Genomic DNA, 24,200 nt, shown 5'->3' with positions numbered 1-24,200 from the left:
GCCATCACCGTGTCCTCCTCCGACAGCGCAGACAGCAGGATCGCCTTGGAATCGGGGATGCCGGCCATGTGAGCGGATCATGATAGGTCCTGCAACCGGGAGGCTCAGGTGGGCACTACAATGGGAGCCGGGCTGCTATAGTATCTTTGTAGAATCTTTATTTCTTTCTCTCTTTTTCTTTCTCTCTCTGTTCTTTCTTTCTCTCTGTTCTTTCTTTCTTTTCTTTACTTCTTTCTCTCTCTGTTCTTTCTCTGTCTCTCTCTGTTCTTTCTTTCCCCTCTTTCTTTCTCTCTCTGTTCTTTCTCTGTCTCTCTCTGTTCTTTCTTTGTCTCTCACTGTTCTTTCTTTCTTTCCCCTTTCTTTCTCGCTCTGTTTTCTTTTTTCTCTCTCTCTGTTTTCTCTCTTCCTTAGTGCCAGTCAGTGTGCCCATAATGCCAGCCACTGTGCCCTCAGTACCAGTCAGTGTGATCAGCAGTGCTAAATGGGTGCGATTAGGTGTGCACATGGGTGTGACTAGTTGTTAAATGGGTGTGGCTGGGCGTGTCCATCATTCCCTTCTTCAAAAGTTGGGAGGTATGATAGGGGCGGCTATGACCAGGGGGTCTGGTTGCCCAATAGAGAGCAGTTCTGCCAGGAATTCTGTAATCATGCATACAAAAGGGGACAGAGATTTGGGAGGAGTACTGTACCTAAAAGCAATAAATAGGACTGAGCTGAAATACTGGACACAGCTGTGACTACATGTTATATAGTCGTGTTAATCTCCTCTCACTTCTTGTAAACTACAAGTGTACAAAGATATTATATAGTCACCATGTGACTAGTGGGCCTGTGTAACTTCAAATGCCAGAGCTGAATTTTAGTCCCAGTCCGGCCCTGATACGGAGCACTATTTAGGGGTCATTCATCCGTATTACGCCTGTAAACTACTGACCGTATTATGCGTCGGTTAGTGTGACCCCGGCCTAAGTTCCACTCCTGGTTTTAGCATAGAAACATTAATGCAAAATACTGGTGTGTGAATAAGCCCTAAGGGTTGTATTCTCATGGGTCAGTAAGATGCAGCAATGACAAAAATTGTACAGGTAAACTCATGTTTTACAGTGAATTTCCTGCACTTTTCCATTAGTTTAAACAATGGATTTTTAATATGTTTCACTAGTAAAAGGCAATTTGGCGCACCCAAACAGCTCATGGGACTACACCCTAGATGTGCTTTTCTTTAATATGTAATTTTCTATAGAAAAGAATTAGATAAGATCGATATAGATAGATAGATATGGGATAGATAGATACAGTTGTGGCCAAAAGTATTGACACCCCTGCAATTCTGTCAGATAATACTCAGTTTCTTCCTGAAAATGATTGCAAACACAAATTCTTTGGTATTATTATCTTCATTTAATTTGTCTTAAATGAAAAAACACAAAAGAGAATGAAGCAAAACATTGATCATTTCACACAAAACTCCAAAAATGGGCCAGACAAAAGTATTAGCACCCTCAGCCTAATACTTGGTTGCACAACCTTTAACCAAAATAACTGCGACCAACCGCTTCCGGTAACCATCAATGAGTTTCTTACAATGCTCTGCTGGAATTTTAGACCATTCTTCCTTGGCAAACTGCTCCAGGTCCCTGATATTTGAAGGGTGCCTTCTCCAAACTGCCATTTTTAGATCTCTCCACAGGTGTTCTATGGGATTCAGGTCTAGACTCATTGCTGGCCACCTTAGAAGTCTCCAGTGCTTTCTCTCAAACCATTTTCTAGTGCTTTTAGAAGTGTGTTTTGGGTCATTGTCCTGCTGGAAGACCAATGACCTCTGAGGGAGACCTAGCTTTCTCACACTGGGCCCTACATTATGCTGCAAAATTTGTTGGTAGTCTTCAGACATCATATTGCCATGCACACGGTCAAGCAGTCCAGTGTCAGAGGCAGCAAAGCAACCCCAAAACATCAGGGAACCTCCGCCATGTTTGACTGTAGGGACCGTGTTTTTTTCTTTGAATGCCTCTTTTTTCTCCTGTAAACTCTATGTTGATGCCTTTGCCCAAAAAGCTCTACTTTTGTCTCATCTGACCAGAGAACATTCTTCCAAAACGTTTTAGGCTTTTTCAGGTAAGTTTTGGCAAACTCCAGCCTGGCTTTTTTATGTCTCGCGGTAAGAAGTGGGGTCTTCCTGGTCTCCTACCATACAGTCCCTTTTCATTCAGACGCCGACGGATAGTACGGGTTGACACTGTTGTACCCTCGGACTGCAGGGCAGCTTGAACTTGTTTGGATGTTATTCGAGGTTCTTTATCCAACATCCGCACAATCTTGCGTTAAAATCTCTTGTCAATTTTTCTTTTCCGTCCACATCTGGGGAGGTTAGCCACAGTGCCATGGGCTTTAAACTTCTTGATGACACTGCGCACGGTAGACACAGGAACATTCAGGTCTTTGGGACTTGTAGCCTTGAGATTGCTCATGCTTCCTCACAATTTGGTTTCTCAAGTCCTCAGACAGTTCTTTGGTCTTCTTTCTTTTCTCCATGCTCAATGTGGTACACACAAGGACACAGGACAGAGGTTGAGTCAACTTTAATCCATGTCAACTGGCTGCAAGTGTGATTTAGTTATTGCCAACACCTGTTAGGTGCCACAGGTAAGTTACAGGTGCTGTTAATTACACAAATTAGAGAAGCACCACATGATTTTTCGACCAGTGCCAATACTTTTGTCCACCCTCTTTTTTATGTTTGGTGTGGAATTATATCCAATTTGGCTTTAGGACAATTCTTTTTGTGTTTTTTCATTTAAGACAAATTAAATGATGATAATAATAACAAAGAATTTGTGTTTGCAATCATTTTCAGGAAGAAACTGAGTATTATCTGACAAAATTGCAGGGGTGTCAATACTTTTGGCCACAACTGTAGATAGATAGATAATAGATAGATAGATAGATATGGGATAGATATTAGATAGGTAGATAGATAGATAGATAGAGAGATATGGGATAGATAGATAGATAGAGAGATATGGGATAGATAGATAGATAGATAGAGAGATATGGGATAGATAATAGATAGATAGATAGATATGGGATAGATAATAGATAGATAGATAGATAGATAGATATGGGATAGATAATAGATAGAGAGATATGGGATAGATAGATAGATAGAGAGATATGGGATAGATAGATAGATAGATAGAGAGATATGGGATAGATAGATAGATATGGGATAGATAATAGATAGATAGATAGATAGATAGATATGGGATAGATAATAGATAGGTAGATAGATAGATAGATGGATGTATAGATAGATAGATAGATATGGGATAGATAGATAGATGGAGAGAGATAGATATCAACACCAACAAGTTTCTGGTGGCAAGCGGCAGTCTCCGGTTTTGCCCGTTGAGCTACTAGTCCATTAATCTGTAGATTTGAAGTGGGTAGTAACGTGGAAGTTCCTGATGCGGGCTCTGTAGTTGGGGCAACTATAACCACAGATGACTTGTCTGTCTTGGGAAATTCTTACATTTTCCGTTCAATAACTATTCTAGAGCGGCTTTTCTGAGAACGCTGCAGATTTAGTATCCAACCAATATGATGGCGGCTCCAGTGAGGGCGACAGGAATATCCTGTGCTCCGGCTAGTCGTATCAGGGCGACATCTAGCGGCACATTTTCAGAATGGCGGCGTGTGTACATCTTACTGTTGCCTTGCTTTTTAGTCACGCGAGATTTGGAGTGGGAAGTGGCCCACAGCGCCGCTGTGTGCAGGCCGTGACTGGAGCCGGCTGCTTGGATACATGTGAGGATTGTCGGCACCATGAGCAGCCGGGTGTGTAAGAGCTGCGGCTGCACGGACATAGATGTGGACGCGGCTCGCGGAGATGCGGTGTGTACGGGCTGCGGCTCGGTGCTGGAGGACAACATCATCGTGTCTGAGGTGCAGTTCGTGGAGACCGGAGGCGGCGGATCCTCGGCGGTGGGACAGTTCGTGTCCTCAGAGGGTGAGAAGCGGTCCGAGGGTGTGGGCAGAGCCAGGAGTGGGCACGGTGCTGCGCGGAGTGGCGGGAGTGGGCACGGTGCTGCGCGGAGTGGCGGGCGCGGGCACGGTGCTGCGCGGAGTGGCGGGCGCGGGCACGGTGCTGCGCGGAGTGGCGGGAGTGGGCACGGTGCTGCGCGGAGTGGCGGGAGTGGGCACGGTGCTGCGCGGAGTGGCGGGAGGACTTGGCGCGGAGCTGCGCGGAGTGGCGGGAGGACTTGGCGCGGAGCTGCGCGGAGTGGCGGGAGGACTTGGCGCGGAGCTGCGCGGAGTGGCGGGAGGACTTGGCGCGGAGCTGCGCGGAGTGGCGGGAGGACTTGGCGCGGAGCTGCGCGGAGTGGCGGGAGGACTTGGCGCGGAGCTGCGCGGAGTGGCGGGAGGACTTGGCGCGGAGCTGCGCGGAGTGGCGGGAGGACTTGGCGCGGAGCTGCGCGGAGTGGCGGGAGGACTTGGCGCGGAGCTGCGCGGAGTGGCGGGAGGACTTGGCGCGGAGCTGCGCGGAGTGGCGGGAGGACTTGGCGCGGAGTGCCGGGAGGAGTGGGTGTGGTGCAGGTGATCATTGCAAACCCTGGACGGCTGTCATTTCTTTGAGGATGACTGGTCCAGTTTCACCCTTTTGTCATGCACCTCGCAGATAGGGGGCGCAGCTGAGCACTTACAAACGTTTTGTGACTCAGTGTAACTAACATCTCTGACTTATCCTATAATGCACATGATGATAATCTTGTAGGATGTGTAGGTGTTTTCTCTGCGCTGCAGGTAAAGGTCCCCGGCTGAATCTGGGACACAGGATGAAAGAATCTGCGGGTTTATTAGGTATTAAACTGCTTTCATCTCTTGGTTTTTAACTTCCGTTTTGGTCACAAGTCCAGTGACTGGTAAAGAAAATGGGAGTCTAAAAACAAGAGATGAAAGCAGTTTAATACCTAATAAACCCGCAGATTCTTTCATCCTGTGTGTCCTGGTTTCATCTGCTGACCTTTACCTGCACACAGAGTAAACACCTACACATCCTCCATGCATATGATCGTGGCTTGCAGCCTCACCAGATGAGCACGTTTCTACATTCTTAATATGTCTCCCAGCAGATAAACCCCATTGTCTCCTGATAGTGTCCATGATGAGAATATACGGAATCTTCGTCCTCTTCGCTGCTGCTGTTTTTTATTTTTTTTGACCAGATAAGGAGCGGCCTGCGATTGTTTTCTCCGCCACACTGTAACCTGGTGCCATGTCTGCGCTGGTGACTTGCACAGTTCCTGTCTGTTTTGTTATATGCCGGTTACTGAGTGGTTATTACACAATGGTCTGCCTGTGTCTGTGCAGAGTATTAGGGGGACGTGACAGAAGCTGGGCATCACACTCGGACAGCTGTCAGTTGAATGCTCTTCTGGCTTTCTCGTCTCCTCCGTACATATGCACGCTCACTGTGCTTGAGCATGCCAGTGTTTTCACTGGAGTAAGCTGATGTCAGACACTGATGGTGGATGCTTATCTCTTGGGAGAGCAAAACAAATCGGGCATGTTGAAATTCAACATGCCTGGTCCTTTTTTGTCTGACATCTGGTAATGTGGGCCATGTGGGACACCCTGATAGATATTAGACAGCTGGGCTGTCCCTGCAAAATTGGGGGTGAGTGTACAGGAGGGAAGGAGGTGAGCGGTAACATTTATTGTGAAGGGTGAATCCTGTTATCTGCCTTGTATGGATATGTTACTAGTTAGTCATTGTACAGGAGGAGGAGGTGAGCTGTGACATTGCCTATTGTGAAGTGTTATCTACTGTATATAGAGGGGTTATCAGTCATTGTACAGAAGGAGGAGGAGGAGAGCTATGATATCACCTACAGTGAATGGTGGGTCCTGTTATCTACTGTATATAGAGCTGTTATCAGTCATTGCACAGGAAGGGGAGGAGGTGAGCTGTGAAACCTAAAGATAATGATGTTTCATTTGCAAACATTTGTTTGTAAACCTGTCTGTGATGATAATTAGACATCTGAAAAGTCATCTGTACACAACAGGAAGTGTGGATCTAGCATTAGTCCTAGTAGCTAGTGTGAAAATTGCAAGACTATTGCCATATATTGGATGCCGGTGAATATGATGAAGTGTAATGGATATGGAGATTTCCTGCCTTACTTGCTGAACATATAGACCGTCAGATGTGAACATGGATTTACCTGGCCAGACTTGTCACATCAACGACATAAGCCGATTGGTGCTGTTCATGCGATCCCTCACTTCCCATATAGTTTGCATATTGTCTGCTGCTGATCCCTTTTTGCTCAGGGTGATGCGCTGCCAGCAGCGATAATTTTAGTGCCAGACAAGGTCAGATTGGCTGACGAATGGCAGTTTTCTTTATCATCACATAAATCCAAAACATACCAATTTCTTTTGCGGATACGCTGAGTTTTATGTGCAGATTTTCTCCCAAAGATTTGCAATGGATTTGAAAAATCCCCAGAAAAAGCATGTAATCCACACGTGACTGTAGCAAACAAAATTTTGCTAAAGCCAAATACCAGAAAGTATCAAAAACAAAGCAACTTTATCCAAAGTGTGACACCAGAAATAGAGAAAAACCGGGTTGTCAAAAGCGAAATAAAAATAAGACAAGAAGCCTAATTTACATAATGCACAACATAGAAAAAGATTTTCCAGCGTCTCCAGGAGATAAAATAACAATTGCTTTATTGAAAATATAAAATCTTCTTACCATCAAGTAAAAACAACATAAAGAGGCATATGGAGGGGAGCACTTTCCTACGCGTTTCACCCTGATTCCATGATTAAGCCCTTTCAGGGTGAAACGCGTAGGAAAGTGCTCCCCTCCATATGCCTCTTTATGTTGTTTTTACTTGATGGTAAGAAGATTTTATATTTTCAATAAAGCAATTGTTATTTTATCTCCTGGAGACGCTGGAAAATCTTTTTCTATGTTGTGCATGCACTATACACCCGGGTCAGGGTGTTTCCGTGCGTCGGAGGTGTGATTAGGAGTGAAGAGGGGTGAGCAGAAAATTTCCTTTTGTGTAATTTACATAATGGGTACAGAAATTCTGCAATATCAAATACTCATCTTGGGAACAAAGACTACGGTAATGTGTATGGGTCCTCCAATGTCAGGGTAAAAAAAGATGGGGCTGCTAGATTTCTTCCATTTTCATCAGAACTTATATGGCTAATCTGAACGTTATGGAGCGCACTCAGGAGCTGAGCCCGCTCTACACAGGGCAGGTGCTGGCTGGGCTACACAGGCGGAATCTGTCTCTAATGGCAGCGACTGGAGCTAGCTCCGTTTGCTGCTGTTAACATCTTAAAAGCTGATGAGGATCACCGACAGCCGCATGTAAACCTCACAATCCTGGAAGGCTGTCCATTCACACAACATGCGACGCAATCACAGAGTACCGATTGCTGTGTTAGCTGGGGGGTGGCTTGCTGAAAACCCCCTTTCCGCCTATGTTGGTGATAATGTGAAGACTGGAGACCATGATCATAAATTTAAGCACCCCCCCCCCCAATAAAAAATTTGAGTCATCCCCAATTTTTGCACAAAGTCAGAAAAAAGTCTATAGGTGCTGCAAATTTATGAAACCATGTGAGCCAGTGTGATAAATTTGCTTCTTTTTAGTAAATGTGCTCCTCTTTCTTTTGGAGACATACAAGCTGCACTTCACGGCAGGTTATTGACCATGAGTGCAAACTCAAAATGTTTGGTTAGCTCAGAAGCTTGCCTGTGTCTAGCGATATAGTTGCATATGTAGTCTGTTGGCTCTCAATCTTTTAAAGGGAACCTGTCACCCCCCAGGGCGTTTTTCAGTTAAAGAGCCACCTTCAGCAGCACTAAGGCTGCATTCTGTGAAGGTGGCTCTTCTGTTTCTGACCCCCAGTAACGCTGAAATATCGACTTTTATAAATAGCTCCTCATACCTGTAATGTGTCCCACAGGTAGCCTTAGTGCTGCTGAAGGTGGCTGTTTAACTGAAAACCGCCCTGGGGGGTGACAAGTTCCCTTTATGAAGAAAAAAAAAGCATGTACAGTGTGGGATGCCTAGAAAAGCGTAGTCAACGTTCTTTGGACTCTCTTTGGGCCTCCATCGGGCAAATAAAGGCCTATAGACAGGGGTGATCTTAGCCTCTCTGCTGCCTGAGGTGAACAGCAAAATGACCCCCCCCCCCGCGCACAAAATACATTTTTATTTCTAAATTGTAAAACTGAGTATAGTAGTGGACATTTTGATTTAGATAAATAGAAAAAAAAGGTGTCCAAACACAAGGATGTCAGCGGCATCACACGCACATAGAAGAACAACACAGAAGTATCCAGAACAAGGATCATTAATGGCAATGGTAGGCCTGACACTGGACCGGACTGGGACAAAAATGCAGCCCTGCCACACAAATCCCACAAACTATAACACTCATCAGCCCCAATCAGTGAATTTTTGCTATATTGTCGTCCCCTCATCACTCTCTTAAAGGAGTTATTTGAAGAGCCACATGTGAATGGCACCACAGTGCGTATGACTGACCACCGCTCCATTTACACGGCGCTCTTCAAAGCTACGTTTCCCAGGATCATGGGGGTCCCAGCTGTCAGATCCACAACAAACAGTCATCCCCTATCCCCATATAATGCTCCATACAGTATATTGGGACCCATATATTACTTCATACAGTATAATGGGCACCATATACTACTTCATACAGCATAATGGGCCTCATATAATTCTTCTCCCCATACCCCGCTGCTCTGGTCTCCTCAGTGTATTCTGATCCTCCACACTGCTTGGCACAGGGACATCATTAACTTTACCTATATAATTTATAATTGTTCACTTAGACTGATAGTAATAGTGATTTGTTTGTACCCTGTTCTCTGGGACTGGCCCACTTTATGGGGGTGCTCGGGGCATATGATTATAGTTATATACCAGTAAAAAGTATGAGAGGCTCAATGTGACCAGTGCCACCTAGTTTCCTACCCCTCTTATTCTACTGGTACTGTGGGCACACTGACTGGTACTGAGGAAAAGAAAGAAAGAACGGAGATAGAGAAAAAAAGAACAGAGAGAGAAAGAGGGGACAGGAAAAAAAAAGAACAGAGAGAGAAAGAGGGGAAAGAAAGAAACAGAGAGAGAGAAATAAAGGAAAGAACAGAGAGGGGGAAAGAAAGGGGAAATAAAGAAACAACAGAGAGAAAGAAAGGGGAAAGAAACAACAGAGAGAGAGAAAGAGGGGAAAGAAAGAAACAACAGAGAGAAAGAAAGAGGGGAAAGAAACAACAGAGAGAAAGAAAGAGGGGAAAGAAAGAGGAGACAGAAAAAAAAACAGACAGAAGGAAAGAGGGGAAAGAAAGAACAGAGGGAGAGAGAAAGAAAGAGGGGAACGAAAGAACAGAGAGAGAGAAAGAGAGGGGAAAGCAAGAACAGAGAGAAAGAAAGACCAGAGAGAGAAAGAAAGAGGGGAAGAAAGAACAGCTAGAGAAAGAAAGAGGAGAAGGAGGGGAAAGAGAGAACAGAGAGAGAAAGAAAGAGGGGAAAGAGAGAACAGAGAGAGAAAGAAAGAGGGGAAAGAAAGAACAGAGAGAGAAAGAGGGGAAAGAAAGAACAGAAAAAGAAAAAGAACAGAGAGAGAAAGAGTGGACAGAAAGAGAGAGAAAGAAAGAACAGAGAGGGAGAGAGAAAGAGGGGAAAGAAATAAAATAGAAAGAAAGGGGAAAGAAAGAACAGAGAGAGAAAAACAGGGGAAAGAAAGAACAGAGAGAGAGAAAGAGAGGAAAGAAAGAATGAGCAGAGAGAAAGTTTAGAGAGAGAAAGAGGAAAGAAAGAACAGAGAGAAAGAAGAGAGAGAGGAAAGAAAGAACAGAGAGAGAAAAAAAAGAAAGATTAGAGAGAGAAAGAAGCAGAGAGAGAAAGATTCTATAAAGATACTATAGCAGCCCGGCTCCCATTGTAGTGCCCACCTGAGCCTTCCGATGCAGGACATATCATGATCCGCTCACATGGCCGACATCACCGAGTCCAAGGCGATTCCGCTTTCCGCGCTGTCGGAGGAGGAAACAGTGATGGATCTGAAGCATTCCCTGAAGTGCCTCCATGGTTCCGTCACAATCTCCCGAAATTACCTAATTTCTGGTCAGCTTCTAGCACATCACTTCCGATGGAACGTCACGTGCGAATTTAAAGTGCTCCTCGCGGCTCCACCGTGTACTCCTGTGTCCGCGGGAAAAGTAAGCTCCCGGCCGGGGCAGTGGGGCAGACTCACTCAAAATCGGGACTGTCCCCCTGGGAGGTATGAATGCTCCCCACCATACATCTTGTACACGTATGGCTCTGCACACCTCATACACACACGGTTCCGCTTTTTGTGCCTCGTACACACACGGCTCCGCTCGGTACACTTCGCACACACATGGCTCCACTCCGTAAACCTTGTACACATGCGGCTTTGCTCCATACACCTCGTACACACGCGGTTCCGCTCAATACACACACGGCTCTGCTCTGCTCCGTACACACACGGCTCTGCTCTGCTCCGTACACACACGGCTCTGCTCTGCTCCGTACACACACGGCTCTGCTCTGCTCCGTACACACACGGCTCTGCTCTGCTCCGTACACACACGGCTCTGCTCTGCTCCGTACACACACGGCTCTGCTCTGCTCCGTACACACACGGCTCGGCTCTGCTCCGTACACACACGGCTCGGCTCTGCTCCGTACACACACGGCTCGGCTCTGCTCCGTACACACACGGCTCGGCTCTGCTCCGTACACACACGGCTCGGCTCTGCTCCGTACACACACGGCTCGGCTCTGCTCCGTACACACACGGCTCGGCTCTGCTCCGTACACACACGGCTCGGCTCTGCTCCGTACACACACGGCTCGGCTCTGCTCCGTACACACACGGCTCGGCTCCGTACACACACGGCTCGGCTCTGCTCCGTACACACACGGCTCGGCTCTGCTCCGTACACACACGCTCGGCTCTGCTCCGTACACACACGGCTCGGCTCTGCTCCGTACACACACGGCTCGGCTCTGCTCCGTACACCTCGCACACACACGGCCCCACTCAGTACACACACGGCTCCACTCCGTAAACCTCGTACACATGCGGCTCTGCTCCATACACCTTTTATACACGTGGCCACGCTCTGTACACCTTGTACACACATGGCTCCACTTCGTAAACATTATACACATGCAGCTTTGTTCCATAAACCTTGTACACACGCAGTTCCGCTCCGTACACCTCGCACACACGCAGCTCCGCTCCATACACAGGTGGCTCCAATCCGTACACACGCGGCTCCGCTCCGTACACCCCGTACACACACAGTTCCGCTCTGTATACCTCGCACACACGGCTCCACTAAGTACACACATAGCTCCACTCCATAAACCTTGTACACATGCGGTTCTGCTCCGTACACCTTTTACACACGTGGCCACGCTTTGTACATCTTGTACACATATAGCTCCACTCTGTAAACCCTGTACACATGCGTCTTTGCTCCATACACCTCGTACACACGCGGTTCCGCTCCGTACACCTCGCACACATGCAGCTCCGCTCCATACACCCGCGACTCCACTCCGTACACACATAGCTCCGCTCCGTACACCCCGTACACGCTGCTCTGCACACCTCTACACATGCAGCTCTGCTCTGTACACCTTGCACACACAAGGCTCCACTCAGTACACACATGGCTCCACTCCGTAAACATCATACACATGCGGCTCTGCTCCGTAGACCTTTTACACACGTGGCCACGCTCTGTACTCCTTGTACACACATGGCTCCACTCCGTAAACCTTGTACACATGCGGCTTTGCCCCGTACACCTCACACACACGTGGCTCTGCTCCATACACACGCGGATCCACTCCGTGCCCGCATGGCTCGGCTCCATACACCTCGCACACGCGCGGCTCTGCTACATCCACCCTGTAAACCCCCCCTGACCACACACATAAACTTCCCTCTTCCAACACCATGACAACCAGCACAGCAGAGTCTTGCATACACCAAGGGCTGTGCGCACAGTGCCTGTGCTGAGGTCACAAGAGGGGAGGAGTCAGGTGGCCCTGACTGTCCCTTCTGTGTCCTCATCAATTACAAGCCTTTGCACGCTACCAGCAGTACCAGCGTGCAGAGGCTAAATTGTAGGTGCTGCGGGTAGCAGAGCGCATAATGCCGCCCCCTGTGCACAGCAGCTGCCTGCCGCCTGAGCCACAGGCTCAACTTGTCTCATTATAGATGCGCCCCTGCCTATAGAAACTTTTGGTGTATGTGCCGAGCATTTACCTCACATATACACTAAACTTAGGGCTCAGATCTGATATGAACAGAGGCTTTGCTTTTGCACGGAAATTTTCTGATTTGGTTTTCAAGAGGAATCCTCATTATAATAATCTTTATTTTTATATAGCGCTAACATATTCCGCAGCGCTTTACAGTTTGCACACAGTATCATCACTGTCCCCGATGGGGCTCACAATCTAAATTTCCTATTATCAAGAATCCATGCATTGATTTTTTTCTTAAAAAATCAAGATTTTCTGATTTGATGTTCAATTTGGAAAGGTTTTTTACCCACATGTTTTTTTGGCAGCCTTTTGATTTGACAGTGTCCCTTTTCTTTCTTAAAAAAAAAAAAAAAAAAAAAGCAAACCAAAAACCTTCACTGTTTGTACAGCAAAATAAGTTTTCTGTCAAGATCACGAGTAGTAAAAGAGCAGTTAAAGAATATTCTTTGCAGCAGTTTTTGTTGTGGATTTTGTTTCAGAATCTGCTTTAAAATCAATGTAAAAAAATGCAGTGTAACCCTAACCTGTAACAACAAGTTTCCCATTAATTTGAATGATAAAATGGTCTCCTTGTGCACGTTATTTTTTTTTTGCATGTTTTTTAACACTAGTAAAAAAAAGTAAATTCTTTGGCATGATTTTTTTTTGACAAGTTCACAACAAAACCATTGGAGTTTTTTTTGCACTTGTATTTTGCTACAGAATAGCACCTAAAGCACACCTTTTTGTTGCACCCCATGTTATAATTAAAAAAGGTGTCAAAACACAGACAAAGGTCATTTTTTGTCTTTCAGTTTAGATTTTTCAGCCAGAAAAATGTACGTAAAAAACCTCATTGTGAACTTAGCCATGGAGTACGTTGGCACCGTTTTCAACAGTTGGTGTGAATTGTGCACTAAAATCCTCCTGAAAATCTGCTTTAAATACTCTTTGAATAAGTTTCCTATTGAAATCAATGGGAATCCACATTACTGTTCAAATGGTGATTTTTTTTTTTTCTTCTTCACTACCGGTACTTCTTTAATGCTTATTTCTGATTGGATCTGCTACAACTTGACATACAGTTGTGGCCAAAAGTATTGACACCCCTGCAATTCTGTCAGATAATACTCAGTCTCTTCCTGAAAATGATTGCAAACACAAATTCTTTGGTATTATTATCTTCTTTTAATTTGTCTTAAATGAAAAAAACACAAAAAGAATTGTCCTAAAGCCAAATTGGATATAATTCCACACCAAACATAAAAAAGAGGATGGACAAAAGTATTGGCACTGTTTGAAAAATCATGTGATGCTTCTCTAATTTGTGTAATTAACAGCACCTGTAACTTACCTGTGGCACCTAACAGGTCTTGGCAATAGCTAAATCACACTTGCAGCCAGTTGACATGGATTAAAGTTGACTCAACCTCTGTCCTGTGTCCTTGTGTGTACCACATTGAGCATGGAGAAAAGAAAGAAGACCAAAGAACTGTCTAAGGACTTGAGAAACCAAATTGTGAGGAAGCATGAGCAATCTCAAGGCTACAAGTCCATCTCCAAAGACCTGAATGTTCCTGTGTCTACCGTGCACAGTGTCATCAAGAAGTTTAAAGCCCATGGCACTGTGGCTAACCTCCCTAGATGTGGATGGAAAAGAAAAATTGACAAGAGATTTCAAGGCAAGATTGTGCGAATGATGGATAAAGAACCTCGTCTAACATCCAAACAAGTTCAAGCTGCCCTGCAGTCCGAGGGTACAACAGTGTCAACCCGTACTATCCGTCGGTGTCTGAATGATAAGGGACTGTATGGTAGGAGACCCAGGAAGACCCCACTTCTTACCCCGAGACATAAAAAAGCCAGGCTGGAGTTTGCCAAAACTTACCTGAAAAAGCCTAAAACGTTTTGGAAGAATGTTCTCTGGTCAGATGAGACAAAAGTAGAGCTTTTTGGGCAAAGGCATCAACATAGAGTTTACAGGAGAAAAAAGAGGCATTCAAAGAAAGAAACACGGTCCCTACAGTCAAACATGGCGGAGGTTCCCTGATGTTTTGTGGTTGCTTTGCTGCCTCTGGCACAGGACTGCTTGACCGTGTGCATGGTATTATGAAGTCTGAAGACTACCAACAAATTTTGCAGCATAATGTAGGGCCCAGTGAGAGAAAGCTGGGTCTCCCTCACTTCAAAAAGCACTAGAAAATGGTTTGAGAGAAAGCACTGGAGACTTCTAAGGTGGCTAGCAATGAGTCCAGACCTGAATCCCATAGAACTCTTGTGGAGAGATCTAAAAATGGCAGTTTGGAGAAGGCACCATTCTAATATCAGGGACCTGGAGCAGTTTGCCAAAGAAGAATGGTCTAAAATTCCAGCAGAGCATTGTAAGAAACTCATTGATGGTTACCGGAAGCGGTTGGTCGCAGTTATTTTGGCTAAAGGTTGTGCAACCAAGTATTAGGCTGAGGGTGCCAATACTTTTGTCTGGCCCATTTTTGGAGTTTTGTGTGAAATGATCAATGTTTTGCTTCATCCTCTTTTGTGTTTTTTCATTTAAGACAAATTAAATGAAGATAATAACAAAGAATTTGTGATTGCAATCATTTTCAGGAAGAAACTGAGTATTGTCTGACAAAATTGCAGGGGTGTCAATACTTTTGGCCACAACTGTAAGTCATAAAGCTGCGAAAGACATAGGGGGAAAAAAAAAAGCATAAAAAATCTACAACGAAGGTGTAGCTTTCTCTTGAAAAATCAAATTTTTTTTTTTTTCATTTCAGCCATTGAACTAATGTAAATAGTTAAACAACAGATCACACAAGCGCTTACCCAGCAATCAATACCAGTGATTCCCCAGCTGGACTGGAGCACAAAGCAAACCAACGCGTTTCGAAGGTACAAACTGCCTTCTTCATCGATGAAGAAGGCAGTTTGTACCTTCGAAACGCGTTGGTTTGCTTTTTGGCCTGCACACTGCCCCGTACAGGCTGTGACGTCACACGCCCAGGTACTCTCGGGCAGCTGTTTCTAAGTGGGTTTCTAGGGACGCCACCGGCCGGGGCTTTCCCTTCCTGCTCCTTTCATCTCCTGCCCTCCCCTGTGCCTGTGCAAATGCTTCTTATCTTGGCAGCACGCCGTTTGTGCATGGACTTCCTAGCACATTATCACCCTGCATTGTGCTCCAGTCACCTCTGCTGGTATGCAACTCCTACTGTTTCTGTAATTTATGTCCCTGTTCATTCCGGGACGTGTTCAGCCTTCTTTTCACAGCAGCGGTGTTTGTATAAATCAGCATTGATATTACATCTGTGGGATTCACCTTTTGCAGTTTTCATTATCATCATCATCATCGTTTTCTCTGGTGAGTGCATGTCTGTTCCCTTGAGGACGAGTATTTAATGACTACTGTTTTATGTGCAACTATTTATTCCATTTGGAGTTTGCACTTTTTTTGAACTTGTATATGTTTACTTAGGGGGTGCCTTTGACCATCATTTGTTCACTCTTGTAGCCTCGTTTTAACCCTTTTAGCGCAGGTCTTAATGTAATTAGTTAACTTTATATATATATTAGGGGAAAAGTAATTAACCTTGCAGACAAGAACCCGGTGGAAAATAAGCCACTGTCTAATACGATATGATTGACGTTTGCATCCATGCTGGTTCTGTACTGCCACATTGTGCACAACATGAGTAGAAAGCATTATTGTCCCCCACCCAGTCCTACATCTTATTTCCTCTTGGTCTCTTTCTCTGAAGCCTGCGACACATAAGAGCTCTTAGCAACTTGACATGAGCGGAAAATCAACAAAAGTCATAAAAAATGGATCTTTCTGAGCGTACGTCTGGCTAGTGACATTGTTATGCAAAGCAAGGATCCGCTCCTGAGCTTTTTCCCGTCGCTGGAGTTTGAAGACCTCTTTTATATTTGCACCTTGATCAGACCCATTACTGCCGGACGGGAAATCAATCATGTAATCTGGCTGCCAGCCATGCTGCTGTGTACTTCATAGACTAAGCAGTAAAGTACCGTAGCTCTGTCCTTGGCTTGTTAGCCGGTAGGAGGCCGCTGATATAGAGGTCTTTACTTGTGCGCTGATTTGTACACAGTCGCTATAAATGCTCTATATTTCCATGACTGGTGCGAGAGAATATGGGCATCTGCAAAAACCCCTCGAGAAAATCTGTCGCTTGCATGAGCCTGTAGAGAAACCTTTAAGGCCCCTTTACATTTAGCGATGCAGCAGCGATCCTGACAACGATACGACCCGGTCAGGATCGCTGGTGCATCGCTAAATGGTCGCTAGTGAGCTGCCACACAGGCAGATCTCACAGCGATACAGCAGTTGTTACTTACCTTTCAGACGCGGCGATCCTGACGTCCTCCCGTCCGCGTCCACGCGTCGCTCGTCGGCGCCAGCAGGAAGCCCAGCAGGTAGCGGCCGACAGGAAATGGAGCTGCGCGATCTACGACAGACAGCGGGAGAGCCGCTCGGAGGTAAGTATCACACATAGCGATATCGCTGCTGCATCACCAAATCGGTGATGCTTTAGCGATATTGCTAGCTATATCGCTATGTGTAAAACCCACTTTAGGCTACGTTCACACCTAGCATCTGCACTGCTGACCTCCCACAGTGATATCTGCTGGATATCATTGGGAACAAAGGTGCTGGGGGAGCTGCACATTCACCCAAAGGGTGCACCTAGTACTGTAGCATTAATGGACATTCTGCGGTTCTCAATACCCCTCCCCCAGGTCTCAGTTATATTTTGCAGAATCTGCATGAGTTTTATTAAAATCTCATGCACTGTAAAATGCAGCGAATATGCAGTGAAATGTCCACTGTGTGTTCATGACGCATGAATTTACCCTTAGTATCATCTTATGAACGGCATCTTGCAGTGAATTTTCCATCTGGAATTTCTGGGCAATCATATCCCCAGATAAAGATGCACTTTGCTTGTTCGTCTGATGATTGGATCTTTTATGCAGATCATAATATAGTTGTCAGGGGCCACTCTGCTGACCAGGGCTGCGGAGTTGGAAAAAAATGGACCGACTTCTAAAATCTATGATAAATTGGGTACAGCGGTACAATGCAGGATGTGCTGTACGTTTTTTCATAATAATTTGGGAATATTATGAAATGTCCTATAAATGTCTGTTCTGTTCCTCATCTAAGGATCTCGTCTTTTAATTGAGATGAATCTGTGCTGCACTTTATGTCCATGCTCAGTAGTGACCAGTGCTGTGGAGTCGCAGATGAGATGAATCTGTGCTGCACTTTATGTACATGCTCAGTAATGACCAGTGCTGTGGAGTCATAGATGAGATGAATCTGTGCTGCACTTTATGTACATGCTCAGTAATGACCAGTGCTGTGGAGTCGCAGATTAGATGACTCTGTGCTGCACTTTATGTACATGCTCAGTAGTGACCAGTGCTGTGGAGTCATAGATGAGATGAATCTGTGCTGCACTTTATGTACGTGCTCAGTAGTGGCCAGTGCTGTGGGGTCATAGATGAGATGAATCTGTGCTGCACTTTATGTACGTGCTCAGTAGTGACCATTGCTGTGGAGTCATAGATGAGATGAATCTGTGCTGCACTTTATGTACGTGCTCAGTAGTGACCATTGCTGTGGAGTCATAGATGAGATGAATCTGTACTGCACTTTATGTGCATGCTCAGTAGTGACCAGTGCTGTGGAGTCATAGATGAGATGAATCTGTGCTGCACTTTATGTACATGCTCAGTAGTGGCCAGTGCTGTGGAGTCATAGATGAGATGAATCTGTGCTGCACTTTATGTAGATGCTCAGTAGTGACCAGTGCCATGGAGTTATAGGTGAGATGAATCTGTGCTGCACTTTATGTACATGCTCAGTAGTGACCAGTGCTGTGGAGTCATAGATGTGATGAATCTGTGCTGCACTTTATGTAGATGCTCAGTAGTGACCAGTACTGTAGAGTTGTAGATGAGATGAATCTGTGGTGCACTTTATGTACATGCTCAGTAGTGACCAGTGCTGTGGAGTCATAGATGAGATGAATCTGTGCTGCACTTTATGTACGTGCTCAGTAGTGACCATTGCTGTGGAGTCATAGATGAGATGAATCTGTGCTGCACTTTATGTACGTGCTCAGTAGTGACCATTGCTGTGGAGTCATAGATGAGATGAATCTGTACTGCACTTTATGTGCATGCTCAGTAGTGACCAGTGCTGTGGAGTCATAGATGAGATGAATCTGTGCTGCACTTTATGTACATGCTCAGTAGTGGCCAGTGCTGTGGAGTCATAGATGAGATGAATCTGTGCTGCACTTTATGTAGATGCTCAGTAGTGACCAGTGCTGTGGAGTCATAGATGAGATGAATCTGTGCTGCACTTTATGTACGTGCTCAGTAGTGACCATTGCTGTGGAGTCATAGATGAGATGAATCTGTGCTGCACTTTATGTACGTGCTCAGTAGTGACCATTGCTGTGGAGTCATAGATGAGATGAATCTGTACTGCACTTTATGTGCATGCTCAGTAGTGACCAGTGCTGTGGAGTCATAGATGAGATGAATCTGTGCTGCACTTTATGTAGATGCTCAGTAGTGACCAGTGCCATGGAGTTATAGGTGAGATGAATCTGTGCTGCACTTTATGTACATGCTCAGTAGTGACCAGTGCTGTGGAGTCATAGATGTGATGAATCTGTGCTGCACTTTATGTAGATGCTCAGTAGTGACCAGTACTGTAGAGTTGTAGATGAGATGAATCTGTGGTGCACTTTATGTACATGCTCAGTAGTGACCAGTGCTGTGGAGTCATAGATGAGATGAATCTGTGCTGCACTTTATGTACATGCTCAGTAGTGACCAGTGCTGTGGAGTTATAGGTGAGATGAATCTGTGCTGCACTTTATGTGCATGCTCAGTAGTGACCAGTGCTGTGGAGTCATAGATGAGATGAATCTGTGCTGCACTTTATGTAGATGCTCAGTAGTGACCAGTGCCATGGAGTTATAGGTGAGATGAATCTGTGCTGCACTTTATGTACGTGCTCAGTAGTGACCAGTGCTGTGGAGTCATAGATGAGATGAATCTGTGCTGCACTTTATGTACATGCTCAGTAGTGACCAGTACTGTAGAGTTGTAGATGAGATGAATCTGTGGTGCACTTTATGTACATGCTCAGTAGTGACCAGTGCTGTGGAGTTATAGGTGAGATGAATCTGTGCTGCACTTTATGTACATGCTCAGTAGTGACCAGTGCTGTGGAGTCGCAGATGAGATGAATCTGTACTGCACTTTATGTACATGCTCAGTAGTGACCAGTGCTGTGGAGATGTAGATGAGATGAATCTGTGCTGCACTTCATGTACATGCTCAGTAGTGACCAGTGCTGTGGAGTCGCAGATGAGATGAATCTGTACTGCACTTTATGTACATGCTCAGTAGTGACCAGTGCTGTGGAGTCGCAGATGAGATGAATCTGTGCTGCACTTTATGTACATGCTCAGTAGTGACCAGTGCTGTGGAGTCATAGATGAGATGAATCTGTGCTGCACTTTATGTACATGCTCAGTAATGACCAGTGCTGTGGAGTCGCAGATTAGATGACTCTGTGCTGCACTTTATGTACATGCTCAGTAGTGACCAGTGCTGTGGAGTCATAGATGAGATGAATCTGTGCTGCACTTTATGTACGTGCTCAGTAGTGGCCAGTGCTGTGGGGTCATAGATGAGATGGATCTGTGCTGCACTTTATGTACGTGCTCAGTAGTGGCCAGTGCTGTGGAGTCATAGATGAGATGAATCTGTGCTGCACTTTAGTGACCAGTGCTGTGGAGTCATAGATGAGATGAATCTGTGCTGCACTTTATGTACATGCTCAGTAGTGGCCAGTGCTGTGGAGTCATAGATGAGATGAATCTATGCTGCACTTTATGTAGATGCTCAGTAGTGACCAGTGCCATGGAGTTATAGGTGAGATGAATCTGTGCTGCACTTTATGTACATGCTCAGTAGTGACCAGTGCTGTGGAGTCATAGATGTGATGAATCTGTGCTGCACTTTATGTACATGCTCAGTAGTGACCAGTACTGTAGAGTTGTAGATGAGATGAATCTGTGGTGCACTTTATGTACATGCTCAGTAGTGACCAGTGCTGTGGAGTCATAGATGAGATGAATCTGTGCTGCACTTTATGTACATGCTCAGTAGTGACCAGTGCTGTGGAGTCATAGATGAGATGAATCTGTGCTGCACTTTATGTACATGCTCAGTAGTGACCAGTGCTGTGGAGTTATAGGTGAGATGAATCTGTGCTGCACTTTATGTGCATGCTCAGTAGTGACCAGTGCTGTGGAGTCATAGATGAGATGAATCTGTGCTGCACTTTATGTAGATGCTCAGTAGTGACCAGTGCCATGGAGTTATAGGTGAGATGAATCTGTGCTGCACTTTATGTACGTGCTCAGTAGTGACCAGTGCTGTGGAGTCATAGATGAGATGAATCTGTGCTGCACTTTATGTACATGCTCAGTAGTGACCAGTACTGTAGAGTTGTAGATGAGATGAATCTGTGGTGCACTTTATGTACATGCTCAGTAGTGACCAGTGCTGTGGAGTTATAGGTGAGATGAATCTGTGCTGCACTTTATGTACATGCTCAGTAGTGACCAGTGCTGTGGAGTCGTAGATGAGATGAATCTGTGCAGCACTTTATGTACATGCTCAGTAGTGACCAGTGCTGTGGAGTCGCAGATGAGATGAATCTGTACTGCACTTTATGTACATGCTCAGTAGTGACCAGTGCTGTGGAGATGTAGATGAGATGAATCTGTGCTGCACTTCATGTACATGCTCAGTAGTGACCAGTGCTGTGGAGATGTAGATGAGATGAATCTGTGCTGCACTTCATGTACATGCTCAGTAGTGACCAGTGCTGTGGAGTCATAGATGAGATGAATCTGTGCTGCACTTTATGTACATGCTCAGTAGTGACCAGTACTGTAGAGTTGTAGATGAGATGAATCTGTGGTGCACTTTATGTACATGCTCAGTAGTGACCAGTGCTGTGGAGTTATAGGTGAGATGAATCTGTGCTGCACTTTATGTACATGCTCAGTAGTGACCAGTGCTGTGGAGTCGCAGATGAGATGAATCTGTGCTGCACTTTATGTACATGCTCAGTAGTGACCAGTGCTGTGGAGTCATAGATGAGATGAATCTGTGCTGCACTTTATGTACATGCTCAGTAGTGACCAGTGCTGTGGAGATGTAGATGAGATGAATCTGTGCTGCACTTTATGTACATGCTCAGTAGTGACCAGTGCTGTGGAGATGTAGATGAGATGAATCTGTGCTGCACTTTATGTACATGCTCAGTAGTGACCAGTGCTGTGGAGTTATAGGTGAGATGAATCTGTGCTGCTCTTTATGTACATGCTCAGTAGTGACCAGTGCTGTAGAGTTGTAGATGAGATGAATCTGTGCTGCACTTTATGTACGTGCTCAGTAGTGGCCAGTGCTGTGGGGTCATAGATGAGATGGATCTGTGCTGCACTTTATGTACGTGCTCAGTAGTGACCAGTGCTGTGGAGATGTAGATGAGATGACTCTGTGCTGCACTTTATGTACATGCTCAGTAGTGACCAGTGCTGTGGAGATGTAGATGAGATGAATCTGTGCTGCACTTTATGTAGATGCTCAGTAGTGACCAGTGCTGTGGAGTCGCAGATGAGATGAATCTGTGCTGCACTTTATGTACATGCTCAGTAGTGACCAGTGTTGTGGAGTCGTAGATGAGATGAATCTGTGCTGCACTTTATGTACATGCTCAGTAGTGACCAGTGCTGTGGAGTCGCAGATGAGATGAATCTGTGCTGCACTTTATGTACTTGCTCAGTAGTGACCAGTGCTGTGGAGTCATAGATGAGATGAATCAGTGCTGCACTTTATGTACATGCTCAGTAGTGACCAGTGCTGTGGAGTCATAGATGAGATGAATCTGTGGTGCACTTTATGTACATGCTCAGTAGTGACTAGTGCTGTGGAGTTATAGGTGAGATGATTCTGTGCTGCACTTTATGTACATGCTCAGTAGTGACCAGTGCTGTGGAGATGTAGATGAGATGAATCTGTGCTGCACTTTATGTAGATGCTCAGTAGTGACCAGTGCCATGGAGTTATAGGCGAGATGAATCTGTGCTGCACTTTATGTACATGCTCAGTAGTGACCAGTGCTGTGGAGTGATAGATGAGATGAATCTGTGGTGCACTTTATGTACATGCTCAGTAGTGGCCAGTGCTGTGGAGTCGTAGATGAGATGAATCTGTGCTGCACTTTATGTACATGCTCAGTAGTGACCAGTGCTGTGGAGTCGTAGATGAGATGAATCTGTGCTGCACTTTATGTACATGCTCAGTAGTGACCAGTGCTGTGGAGTCATAGATGAGATGAATCTGTGCTGCACTTTATGTACATGCTCAGTATTGAGCAGTGCTGTGGAGTTATAGGTGAGATGAATCTGTGCTGCACTTTATGTACATGCTCAGTAGTGACCAGTGCTGTGGAGTCATAGATGAGATGAATCTGTGGTGCACTTTATGTACATGCTCAGTAGTGACCAGTGCTGTGGAGTCGTAGATGAGATGAATCTGTGCTGCACTTTATGTACATGCTCAGTAGTGACTAGTGCTGTGGAGATGTAGATGAGATGAATCTGTGCTGCACTTTATGTACATGCTCAGTAGTGACCAGTGCTGTGGAGTTGCAGATGAGATGAATCTGTGCTGTACTTTATGTACATGCTCAGTAGTGATCAGTGCTGTGGAGATGTAGATGAGATGAATCTGTGCTGCACTTTATGTACATGCTCAGTATTGACCAGTGCTGTGGAGATGTAGATGAGATGACTCTGTGCTGCACTTTATGTACTTGCTCAGTAGTGACCAGTGCTGTGGAGATGTAGATGAGATGAATCTGTGCTGCACTTTATGTACATGCTCAGTAGTGACCAGTGCTGTGGAGATGTAGATGAGATGACTCTGTGCTGCACTTTATGTACATGCTCAGTAGTGACCTGTGCTGTGGAGATGTAGATGAGATGAATCTGTGCTGCACTTTATGTACATGCTCAGTAGTGACCAGTGCTGTGGAGTTATAGGTGAGATGAATCTGTGCTGCACTTTATGTACATGCTCAGTAGTGACCAGTCCTGTGAAGTTATAGGTGAGATGAATCTGTACTGCACTTTATGTACATGCTCAGTAGTGACCAGTGCTGTGGAGATGTAGATGAGATGAATCTGTGCTGCACTTTATGTACATGCTCAGTAATGACCAGTGCTGTGGAGTTATAGGTGACATGAATCTGTTCTGCTCTTTATGTACATGCTCAGTATTGAGCAGTGCTGTGGAGTTATAGGTGAGATGAATCTGTGCTGCACTTTATGTACATGCTCAGTAGTGACCAGTGCTGTGGAGTCGTAGTTGAGATGAATCTGTGCTGCACTTTATGTACATGCTCAGTAGTGACCAGTGCTGTGGAGATGTAGATGAGATGAATCTGTGCTGCACTTTATGTACATGCTCAGTAGTGACCAGTCCTGTGAAGTTATAGGTGAGATGAATCTGTACTGCACTTTATGTACATGCTCAGTAGTGACCAGTGCTGTGGAGATGTAGATGAGATGAATCTGTGCTGCACTTTATGTACATGCTCAGTAATGACCAGTGCTGTGGAGTTATAGGTGACATGAATCTGTGCTGCTCTTTATGTACATGCTCAGTAGTGACCAGTGCTGTGGAGTTATAGGTGACATGAATCTGTGCTGCTCTTTATGTACATGC

General features: G+C 45.4%; 1 protein-coding gene across 3 annotated transcripts in view; it reads left to right on the top strand.

The window, feature by feature from the left end:
- Positions 1-3,725: 3,725 nt before the first annotated feature.
- The window catches only part of BRF1 (BRF1 general transcription factor IIIB subunit), a 338,242-nt gene continuing 317,767 nt past the window's right edge, over positions 3,726-24,200 (top strand). For 2 of the 3 annotated variants that reach the window (XM_073570652.1, XM_073570644.1), the window contains exon 1: positions 3,727-4,009. In XM_073570652.1, coding sequence (XP_073426753.1) covers positions 3,826-4,009 — 184 coding nt within the window. In that variant the 5' untranslated portion in view covers positions 3,727-3,825. Of the gene's footprint in view, positions 4,010-24,200 lie in introns of all 3 variants that reach the window. The other variant, XM_073570660.1, reaches the window with a different exon arrangement.

Source organism: Dendrobates tinctorius, unplaced genomic scaffold (genome assembly GCF_039654945.1).
Source record: "Dendrobates tinctorius isolate UK_male_01 unplaced genomic scaffold, ASM3965494v1 ptg000006l, whole genome shotgun sequence".
Lineage (NCBI taxonomy): Eukaryota > Metazoa > Chordata > Amphibia > Anura > Dendrobatidae > Dendrobates > Dendrobates tinctorius.
This window is presented reverse-complemented; position numbering and strand designations above follow the sequence as displayed.